The 11,305-nt window shown below is 37.7% G+C and overlaps 3 protein-coding genes and 1 pseudogene across 3 annotated transcripts in view; 1 reads left to right on the forward strand and 3 right to left on the reverse strand.

The window, feature by feature from the left end:
• LOC104699258 (calcium-dependent protein kinase 25) lies at positions 6-2,372 on the reverse strand (the record flags this gene model as incomplete). The annotated part of the gene is made up of 6 exons (XM_010414589.2): positions 1,096-2,372; positions 867-1,010; positions 629-781; positions 438-553; positions 178-348; positions 6-77 (listed from the first exon to the last, which is right to left on the reverse strand). Coding segments are annotated over exons 1-6 (1,542 nt in total), but the record flags the coding sequence as incomplete, so codon positions are not given.
• Positions 2,777-4,249, reverse strand: LOC104792364. Its single transcript, XM_010518495.2, has 2 exons — positions 3,960-4,249; positions 2,777-3,366 (listed from the first exon to the last, which is right to left on the reverse strand). The coding sequence occupies exons 1-2, from the start codon at positions 4,166-4,168 to the stop codon at positions 2,997-2,999; spliced, it is 579 nt and encodes a 192-aa protein (XP_010516797.1). The 5' UTR covers positions 4,169-4,249; the 3' UTR covers positions 2,777-2,996.
• LOC104792365 lies at positions 5,230-6,150 on the reverse strand (annotated as a pseudogene).
• LOC104792366 (DExH-box ATP-dependent RNA helicase DExH1-like) overlaps positions 8,154-11,305 on the forward strand; it is a gene marked incomplete in the record, with an annotated part of 6,060 nt that continues 2,908 nt past the window's right edge. The window contains 10 exon segments of the mRNA XM_010518496.1: positions 8,154-8,485; positions 8,645-8,790; positions 9,008-9,107; positions 9,191-9,409; positions 9,496-9,591; positions 9,713-9,988; positions 10,102-10,305; positions 10,382-10,540; positions 10,881-10,973; positions 11,098-11,305. Coding sequence (XP_010516798.1) covers positions 8,183-8,485; positions 8,645-8,790; positions 9,008-9,107; positions 9,191-9,409; positions 9,496-9,591; positions 9,713-9,988; positions 10,102-10,305; positions 10,382-10,540; positions 10,881-10,973; positions 11,098-11,305 — 1,804 coding nt within the window.

Consider the following 11,305-nt stretch of genomic DNA (forward strand, 5'->3'; position numbering starts at 1 on the left):
TCATGTGATTGTTTCAGTCTTACAATCGCCCTTATGAATTCCTCGTAGTCCACGGTGTCTTCCAAGTCTACATCCGTCTAAAAGAAAGATCCCAATATGTAAGATTATACGATGAAACAAACTTATACTCACTGAATCTTATATATATTGAGACAGTACTAGTGTCTGCTAGCTTACTGGCATTTGCATAAGACTATTGATGTCAGAGTTGTCAAAATTTGTGTTAAATCTTTCCAGACAGCTTTTGAGTTCTCTGTAGGTTACTCGCCCGCTCTTCTCACTGTCTATAGTCTTGAATCTTTCTCTAAGCTCGTGAATCTCTTCTTCGGAAAGTCTTTCTGCAATCACCTGTCAAGTGAAACACTAACAATTCAGAGATTCTCTCATCAAAACCATCTAAGGAACAAAAATAAAAAGCTTTTTTTTGTATAAGGTACCCTTAAAGCCATCTTCTTGAGTTTGTCTGTTGCTGAAAACTTCCTCAAGCGACTCAACACAGTTGTGTCTAGTGGTGTATCTGGTGCAGTTCCTTCATCCCTAATCCATGGATGGCCTGATAAAAAAAAAAACAAGATTCAGTTCCATATCTGCTCAAGTTATGGAGTTTAATGATTCTATAGGGACTTACACAAGACTTGTTGAGCAGTGAGTCTTTTTTTGGGGTTTCTTTCAAGCATCTTTCTAATCAAATCTTTTGCGCTATCAGAAACTTGTGGCCAAGGTTCTGATGACAAATCAAGCTCACCCTCCAGAACCTCATTGAAGATTTCTTCTTCCGTTTCTGCTTGAAGCAACAAACATACATGTGAACACCTCCAAAAACACACACACATATAGTTTTTGATCAAAGTAGAAAGCAATCTTACCTCCCCAAAACGGAGCTGAACCAGACAGCAGCACGTAAATCATCACACCCGCGCTCCATATATCTGCTTCTGGACCGTAATCTTTGTTCAGAACTTCAGGTGCAATGTAGTATGGACTCCCAACAACATCCGTAAAGTTTTCTCCTTTAAACAACAATAGAAATCTCAGAAAAACATCTATTTTGTTATATGAGAAGATAACAAAATCTCTGTTCTGTAAGAAACATACCAGGCTTGAGGAACATGGATAACCCGAAATCAATTGCCTTAAGAGGCGAATCCTCGTGATCATTGACAAAGAGAAAGTTCTCAGGTTTAAGATCTCTGTGCATCACACCTAAAGAATGACAAGTCTGAACCACACCAAGTATGACTTTAGCCAAATGAGCAGCTTTCCTCTCAGAGTAATGCCCTCTCTCCACTATCCTATCAAACAGCTCACCTCCTCTGCACAGTTCCATCACCATGTGAACAGCCACAGCGTCCTCATAAGCTCCTTTGATAGAGATCACATTTGGTTGCCCCAAGAGATGTTTCATAATCTCAATCTCTCTTCTCACATCCTCCACGTCTTCTTCGTTCTCTAGCTTCCTCTTCGGGATAGACTTGCACGCGTATTCTTTCCCTGTTCCTTTCTCCACGCAGACGAAAGTCGTCCCAAATTGCCCGTGCCCTAACTTGCTCCCCAAGTTATAGTATTCCTTCAAATGCCCTGTTTTGGTGTTCAACACTGAATCTGCTTGCAACCCTGCACTCATCAGTCTCCTGACGTTGTGAGCTTTTCTTTTGCTGTTAGCACACGCGATCCCAACCGCTCGCTTCTTGTGCTCTTCTTCACTGCACTTCCTTGTCGTTTCACTCATCCTTCCTTCTTGTTCCTGACTCGTTTGCTTCAGCGCATCAGGTTTGGCCTTCTCCTCGAGTAGTTTAGGGTCTCCATGAGTGTCATTTAGCTTAGGTTTATTATCATCCTTGTACATAAGCATTGGCTGAGGAGGCTTGTCTTGGAGCTGTGGCTTCAAGGGATTATCCATGATGAGATCCGTGGGACGAACCCATGAATTCGATTTCGTATCAACACAATTGCTGACCATATGAACACATATATTCCCCATTTCTAAAACTCTAAATCCCAAGATCAACTTTACGCTATACAATATAGTCTACAAAAGAAACGCAAATAAAAAGATAAAGATTAAAGAAACTCCCTTTTTCTTCCTTTTCACGCAAGGGAGAAAACCCTAAATCTGATCTCATAGAGACAAAGATCTCTCCTGTCTAACACCATAACCACTTCCATGAAGAAACACAGATATAAATCTCCCAAATTTGAATTCTGATCTAAGGGAGAAAGATCTCGAGGTCGGCTCAATAATTTAATCAAAACTACCACAAGATCCTACGAATCATTTCACACAATACACAAACGAAGACGAAGAACAAATATAAGAATAATGAAATGGGAATTGAGAAGGAATATGATTTTGACGAAAACGAATTGGGTCTCACGTCGTGACTGATTTTTTTTTTGGGGGATTTATTAGGGTTTTTAGCTTTTCTTAATTAAATTAACTTTATTTGATTCTCTCCTCTAACCAAAATCTAACATATGACTCTGTGTGAGGCTGTGTTAATAGATTATTTAGTGTCTGTGTGAATACATTCGTTAACAGTTCGGTCCTTTGAAATTTCCGAAGTTGTTAAGAAATATATCTTCAAACTAAATGGAAGACCGAAATAAATGTTTCATTCTAAATGACTCCATGCCACAAAAATGGTAACCAATCTTTCAGAAAACGTAAGGTTAGATTTCATATCTTTAATTCCACTCCATATATTTGACCTTTATGTACGAATTTATAGGCAAGATCTAATATATATAAATGTAAGATAACTTTTTGAGACAAAAGTGACAAGTTAAATATATTGGTTGGTATGATTAAAAAAAAGACAAACATAACACCAAGATAAGTAATATAGTATGATAGATAAAAAAAACGTGCAAGCCGCTAAGGCGCTAAACATTAGACCACAATCCCCCATACGCTTCTTAGAAAGTCACACATTAAATTTTAAAGATTATACACGCCAAAGATAGATGAATGAAGAAGAAGCTGACGACCTTTTTTCTCAAACGTCCTTGGCCAAGCCCGAGAGATCAATCTCGCCAGAGGAGTGTGACCGTTTAGGGGCATTATGGTCACTGCGGTGCTCCTCTATCTTGGGATGGTTTTCAATGGGTATCCCTCTCCTGGTGCTTGGGTTATTATGGTCTCCCATGATATCAAATAAGCTGCTTGACATCTCTTCAGCCGCTTCAAAGAAACTCTTCATTCCGCTAAAGAAATGGCGTTTGATGGCGTCAACATCGCTGCGGAGTCCAGGGAAGTGAAGTGGATTTTTTTCCTCAAACAGATTCGGAAGAGCTGATCTCCCCACCATCTGGTCTGTCACATCCTCTTCTGTGTGCTCTGTGTTGGATTGAACGACTTCAGAGGGCCTAAAATACAAAAACCAGTGCAAAATCAATTAAGTGATCATAACTCATAAAGGAGTGAAAGGTACAAACAAAGGTTTGAACATGTATGTGACTAGGCAAATCTCAAACTCAGAGTGAAAGGTACAAACAAAGGCTTGAACATTTATGTGACTAGGCAAATCTCAAACTCAGACCTAAAAAAGAGACATGAAAGCACCATTTCAAAGTGACCAGAAGATAAGCTCAAATCAGAGGCAGAACGCCTATAAAAAAAAAAAAAAAAACACAAAATGTAGCCATTCCAAAGCATAAACGCAACCATATGCTAGTTAATCCCAATCCCAGCCTTTGTAATTGTAAAATAAGAGAGAATCAATCTTGAAACTATACATACCTATTAGCTTGAACTTCAAAGTTCGAATTCAGAGCCCATAAATCAACCAACACACTCACTCATCCTGAATAAACAACTTAGACCTAATTTGATATTTATTACATTAGATACGATTAACTACTTAGTCCAATAAATCAAACATCATAGCTTACGACTCTGTCACTCTAATCCCTAAAAAGGTTCAATTCCGAAGAGCGAGAAAAAGATGCGAAAGACTCACTTGCCAAGGCAGTGGCGAAGAACCTCCTCGGTTTTATCGCATTTCCTGACGAACTTCCCGGGTTCGACCTCCTCCGTCTTGCACTGCGATCTTACAACCGTGGTGGTGGAGCAATTGTCATCGGCGGCGGTGGAATCTCCGAGCGGTTGATCGGTGAGATCTTTGCCGGCTTTAGCTGCGGACGAATCGTCGACCCATACCCAACCCATAGCTGATGATTTCGCGGTGAGATTCTTCTTTGTGTGTATGGATTTTTCCTCAAGCAAAACTCGAAGCTTCCGATTGTGTTTTTATAGTCTCTCCTTTTTTTTTTATTTTTTTTTTTGTTCGTGAAACCGACTTACCGGTGAACCAGAGGTAAGAGTCGGCGTACATCCTAACCAAATCAAACCAAACTAGAATTGTCAAATTTATCAATCTGAACCGGAAACCGACTTGAGCATATATTTTTGTTTTTCTTTTAGACATTGCTTAGTAGATTTTAGTAGAATTGCAACTAAATTTTTGTGTATTTCTCGAATTGATTATTGACTAACTAGTAACTACTACAGCTCAAGTATTTCTGATTTTTTTTTTCTAATATATATGGTAATCAATTTTATGGCTTTTGGGAATTGTTCTATTTTTCATATATTAACTATTTATTAAAAAATATATAATAGTCAAGTTGCTATTTTTTAAAATTGAAGTACATTAAAATTTTTATCCTAATGTTTGTGAAGAATATTATACACTAAACGGCGGTATAATGTTTCTTTATCCTGAAGTTTATTTCTCTTGATCAACGTCTTTATATCTTTTTTTTTTAACGTCCTCAAAGAAGAGTCTATCTCATATTACGTACGGTTATCAAATAAGACAGATATGTACACTGTTAAGTATCTGCGTAGTGCTTATGTTTTTGATTATGTATTTTAAATACGGACAAACAAGATTGCTAAATTAAGTTCTTTTTAATAAAACGATGATTGAGAAAATATATTGTCAGACTGATGATCAAACGCCTAATTGATTCGACTAGCTCCATTTATAAGTTTCAACTTGTTCTCGACTCCCTCTTTTTCTTTGACTTCTCAAATATTTAAATGATCAATACAAACCAAAAGAAACATATTTCAAGCCTCGCTCTCGACTATATTCAAGACGACTTTTTTTTTTCCTTTCTTGGTACGTATGTAGTAGAAATTAACTCGTTCACATTGCTAAAAGAAAAAAACTAACCTAACAAATTTGCGAACTTTTACCCTTAATTCCCTTTCTCTTACGAATCTTCGGCTTCAATGAATTTATATATATATACAATACATGATCGATCGACGATCAGTTAGTGACCAAAATTTTTTTAAAAACTTTACAAGGAATTATATGAAGAACTGAAAGAGAGCTTAAGCCGGAGATATATTAGTCAGGGTTACGATATTAAGAATCTTTTTGGTTATAAAATAAACAAATAATTAGAGCATCCTTGTGGCGGCGACGGAGGAGGCTAAGGGGACAACCTCTGCGAGGGGAGTGGAAAGAGGAGTCGGAAGCGGCGAAGTCCGACAAACGGGACACGTGGGATTGAGCCTAAGCCAAGTGTCAATACATTTGAGGTGGAAGAGATGGTTGCAATCTGGTAGCTGCCGCAGAAGATGTTTTCCCTTGTAGTCTCCTAAACAAATGGCACAACACGAGGCCGTTGTCGAGCCTTTCGCTTCCGAGTACAGGATCTTCGGGTAGCTCTGAATAGTGTCCTCATCAAGACCAGGTACGACGTCTATGATGACATGGTGGTGATAGTGATGGATACGTGTTGAATCTTGATTGGTTCGTGAAGGTGAAGAAGAAAGCTGGTTACGTGTGCAATAGTAAGAGGTGAGGGTGATGGTGGTGATGAGGAGGAGCACTCCTATGGAGACTCCGATTCCGTATCTGAATCCTCCTATGTTGTCTGGACCGAGGAGCCCGTTATAGTCAGGCATCCCCGGAGGTGGCGGTGGCGGTGGTTGGAAGGTGTTCATGGCTGCTGCGGCTTGATGGTTTTGTTTAATTGGTTTTGGAGGAAGAAGAGAAATAATGGAGAGGTTTGGTCAGCCAATTTGATATAACACAATGTAAACTGAAGCATCTTGGGGTTATCAAAAGTCAACGGTGAGAGAGAGACAAAGGGAGGAAATGCATGTGAATGAGGATAAGAAAGCTCTTTGTCAAAGCAAGAATGGTGTGACTTGTGGTTATTAAATAATCCATGTATCAAAAACTTGCTAAAACTTGTATTAGTAAATTGTATAACACATATATTGATTCATTAATTGTTGTTTTGCTACTATATATGATTAAAAGCTCCTAGATTCACTCGTATAATTTGAATTAGCATGGTTGGTTGGTTGCACGAGATTTGGTTTTGTTCATTTGTGTGTGGCCAATAAAACCGATAGATAGTTAGTCATCATCAATCTATATATAACCGTACGTTAAGATTAAATACAAAAATATATCACATGGTGTAAAGACTCTGAAACCTTTACATATTGACAAGTAATGAATTAAGATTTGATTTAGGAATGTAAGGATGGGTCAGTGGGTAAGATCACAGAAGTTTTACGCTGATTTAGTTTGAAGTCAACGTCTTCGTCGCTACGCATATTATTAATCTTGTTGTTTATGTACGTCTGATTATCATCTTTATTTAGGATTATTTAAGTCCAATCACTTACTTTGTCACCTAAGCAACGTTTAGTTTCATTCATTTGTTTTCTAAGTCGCGTATTTATTTTATTTTAACATTAGTTTCTCCAGATTCAAAAACTTTGAAACTTTATGAACTTTTCAAATGGACGGAAGACTTGTCTCATGGATCAAGACCATGAATCGAGTTTACTTACCATCTACAAAAAAATCAATATAGTTCTTTTTGCCCATTGATTATGCTAACATCTAATTTCACTTGGTGGTCGCAATTACATTGGTCTCCAAGATTAATATAGATTTCGACTTATGATCTACTATACCCTGATATTCAAAACAGAAATATTATTTGTGTATTAGATTGCAACTAGCTAAAATCAAAGATAAACTATACATATTAACTTCCCTTTTAAACTTAACGGCCAAAAACAAGAAATCTTTGATAATGGAAAAACAATCTGTTGGACAGTTGTTTGTAATGATGAATAATGCGTCATTGCATGCTTGCATGATGTTTATTTTAATGTATACTATGATAAGAATATTGTAAAATACATGTCCCGAATACAGACAAAACGTATAATATACTTTTATGTTTGTATAATATCCAGATTCATTTGGTGAAGAATGAATGCAATCCGTGACTTCTAAAGATTTTTATAATTAACAACCATTCAAATTAACAATGTTAAATTTAATTGACAACTGTTGCAGCCAATTTTGTGTTGGATAGTTGCTTGCTTGATTCCCTCTTCCAATATTTTTTTCTTCTTTTTGTGGGTAACCAATAATTTATGGGCCTTTTACGACCATATTTGTTTGGACCGGATACTACAACATAAGCTATTAGGCATGAAAATCTGATGAGGTAACAAGGAAACAAAGAAAACACTTGGTTACATAGTTAGATTTATATGCTTGATTTTGAGTGTCAATGTCACAAATAGCAAACGAAGAGAGTAGTTTAATAATTAGAAAGAAGTGGCAGTGTTGTTATTAAGAAGCAATGGTAAAAGCTATTGGAGATGATTACAAAACATGTCTTTTGGCTGATGTTTTTTTCTAATGCTTAACAAGTGGCAGTGTTTTTTTTGTTTTCTTCTTCTATGAGATGATTACAAAACAGTCATTCACTTGTTTGTTTACTTTGAAACTACAATTAGGTTTAAAATTGGGTAACTCCTATGTATATCTTGTACAGTGTGTGACACTCGATGACTCAACTCATTACCATAAAAAAAAAAAAAAAAAATCAACAAGNTTTCTAATGCTTAACAAGTGGCAGTGTTTTTTTTGTTTTCTTCTTCTATGAGATGATTACAAAACAGTCATTCACTTGTTTGTTTACTTTGAAACTACAATTAGGTTTAAAATTGGGTAACTCCTATGTATATCTTGTACAGTGTGTGACACTCGATGACTCAACTCATTACCATAAAAAAAAAAAAAAAAAAATCAACAAGCGAATTTTTTTGTCAGTGCGATTGCAAATTATAAAAAAAAGAAAAGAAAATATATTTCACAGTTAGGAATTAGGAATTGATTACGAACGAATGCAACAAGTAGCGTCGCTCTCCTCTTGTATCTCCACGCTTCGCTTCCTTCTTCCTTATTCTTCTTCTTCTAAACTCTCTCCGCTTCGTCCTCTCTTCCATATCGCCGCCATGCCTCCTTACGGTCCTAATTCTCAAGGTGGTCGTCGAGGCGGAGGTTCCTCCTCCGGTCGCGGTGCTGGTCGTCGTGGTGGTGGACGCGGTGGCGGCGGCGGTCGTGGCGGTGGTGGTGGCGGTCGTGGGGAACAGCGATGGTGGGATCCGGTGTGGAGAGCTGAGCGTCTGCGCCAGCAACAAGTTGAGGTATTATGGTCGGATACATTCTTCGTATTCACTTCTCGATTTTAGCTCCTCGCTTGTTTCTTCCACTAGTGGAGAATCACAGATTGAGTTAGGTTTAGTTGAAGAGATGATTAATCTTTGATTAGGAGGCCTTAATTGGGATCAATTTATTTTTTGCAGATGGAAGTTTTTGATGAGAATGAATGGTGGAACAAGATTGAGCAATGGAAAACAGGAGGAGAACAAGAGATGCTAATTAAGCGTAATTTTAGCCGGGGAGATCAGCAAACACTTTCTGATATGGCTTATCAGTTTGGTCTTTACTTGTAAGTCTATCTTCTTTACAACTTCCTTTTTTTATAAGTTATATCTTGTTTCTGTGATGGTTGAGATGTTATATTTTACATGATTTGGCTGTTGTGTAACATATGCTGTCTACAAACTTATCTATAACCCATGCGTTTGTTTGTCAAAAAGTGATTGTTTAGTTTTTTTCGTGGTGAGAATATGTCATGGATTTGTTATTCTGTTTTGGAAAGGAAGCCATGCATACAATAAAGGGAAGGCTCTTGTAGTTAGCAAAGTTCCTTTACCAGATTATCGGGCTGATCTTGATGATCGGCATGGATCCACTCAGAAAGAGGTAGTACAAATGTGACTATTACGAAAATTTTATACTTATGTGGTGGCTGCTGGAACGCTTGCTTATATACTCGTTTCTTGTAGATTACAATGTCCACAGAGACGGAGAGAAAACTTGGAAGTCTTTTGAAAACAACACAAGAATCAGGGTCTTCAAGTTCCTCTACTTCAGCTGTTCAAGATCAACAGGACCGTTCAGCAACTCTTGGCTTGAAAAGACCTGATTCTGCTTCCAAATTGCCCGATTCTCTTGAGAAAGAAAAATTCAGTGCTGTACTCAAGGAAAGGCAGGAAAAGCTTAAGGTACATATATGGCGAAAGTAAACTGTATACATTATGGTATATGTAGAATTTGGACATAACGTCAATTTATAACGGTTTCAACACAGGCAACTGAGAGTGTAAAAGCACTTCAAGCTTTCAGAGACAAGCTACCTGCTTTTAGAATGAAAGAGGGGTTTCTTAATTCTGTTTTAGAAAATCAGGTAATCTTTTCTTCTGTGTTCCATCGGCTATTTTCTCCTTCTCAAATAGTATTGTCAAGCTGTCTACTTGAGCAGTGTTGATCTTTTGAACTAATTTCTGTGCCCTGTGTTTATTTTCCAGGTATTGGTAGTTTCAGGAGAGACCGGGTGTGGTAAAACAACACAACTTCCTCAATTTATATTGGAGGAAGAAATATCATCCCTAAGAGGTGCTGATTGCAACATAATTTGTACACAACCTCGACGTATTTCTGCCATATCGGTTGCTTCGCGTATATCTGCTGAAAGGGGTGAACCCATTGGTGAATCTGTGGGTTATCAGATTCGTCTAGAATCAAAGCGTTCTGATCAAACACGATTGCTATTTTGCACTACTGGTGTCTTACTCCGGCGGCTGGTAAGATAAAACTATTCTACTACTCATCCACTCATCACATTTAGTTGAACTATGATATTGTATACTTTGTAAATTTGACATGATGATGTGTCGAATCAATTTCTGAAATGCAGATTGAGGATCCTAATCTAACTAATGTAAGCCATTTGCTTGTGGATGAGATTCACGAGAGAGGCATGAATGAGGATTTCCTACTAATCATACTACGTGATCTCCTTCCTCGACGCCCAGATTTGCGTCTTATTTTGATGAGTGCTACGATAAACGCTGACATGTTCTCAACATATTTCGGGAACGCTCCAACGATGCATATCCCGGTATGACTAGTCATATAGCCAGTGTCTTGTTTATGATCTGATACCTGGGACTAATCTCTTTCTAACTTTTTTCCAGGGCTTCACATTCCCTGTGGCAGAGTTATTCCTAGAAGATGTGCTGGAGAAAAGTCGCTATAGTATTAAGTCGTCTGATTCAGGGAATTATCAAGGCAATTCGAGAGGTAGGAGAAGAGACTCAGAATCTAAGAAAGATGACCTGACTACTCTGTTTGAGGTATTACTATGCTTCCCAATGTTATCTGAGCCAAAAGCATAGGGTTTCATTTGGGAATATAGATTCATTGCATTCTGTTCATTAGTCTGATTAAACTAGCCTTAAGAATTGTTTTTCTTTTGACATCACGCAAATGTAGACATTTTGGTCTCCATGTACTCAAGACCAAAATGCTAATAGTTTATGTTTGTAGGTTCAGTGAATAAAAGTGGCTCTATAGTAGTTAAAAGAACAGCAACAAGCTTGAACTTTCACACTTTTTTCATCTTCAAATGCTTAAGCAGACATGAATATGTTTTACTTTGAATGCCTTACCAAGTGGTATTTTTTTTTTTTTTAGGATATTGATATCAATGTTCACTATAAAAGTTATAGCTCAGCCACAAGACTTTCTCTCGAAGCATGGTCTGGTGCACAGATTGATGTGGATCTGGTATGAGTTTTGCTCTATTCTCTTGGTAACCTCCTGCTGATTTCTTAGCTAAGAAATCAGCAGGAAGTTCATCATATTTTGTTGGAGATTCTCGTTATGAACTGACGTGGAAATTATGTTGTAGGTGGAGGCTACACTTGAACATATTTGCCGTCATGAAGGTGGTGGGGCGATTCTTGTCTTCCTCACTGGCTGGGATGAGATTTCGAAACTGCTTGAGAAAATCAACGGGAACAGACTGCTTGGAGATTCTAGCAAGTTCTTAATTCTTCCTCTGCATGGTTCAATGCCGACGGTTAATCAACGTGAAATTTTTGACCGGCCACCTCCTA

The sequence above is a fragment of the Camelina sativa genome, chromosome 6 (assembly GCF_000633955.1).
Source record: "Camelina sativa cultivar DH55 chromosome 6, Cs, whole genome shotgun sequence".
NCBI classification, from domain to species: Eukaryota; Viridiplantae; Streptophyta; class Magnoliopsida; order Brassicales; family Brassicaceae; genus Camelina; species Camelina sativa.

Excerpts from the sequence above, each read along its gene's own strand:
- LOC104792364 (XM_010518495.2), bottom strand. The coding sequence starts at position 4,168 with ATGGGTTGGGTATGGGTCGACGATTCGTCCGCAGCTAAAGCCGGCAAA. Across the intron at positions 3,367-3,959 it reads CTTCGCCACTGCCTTGGCAA|GCCCTCTGAAGTCGTTCAAT; the intron begins GTGAGTCTTTCG and ends TTTGTATTTTAG.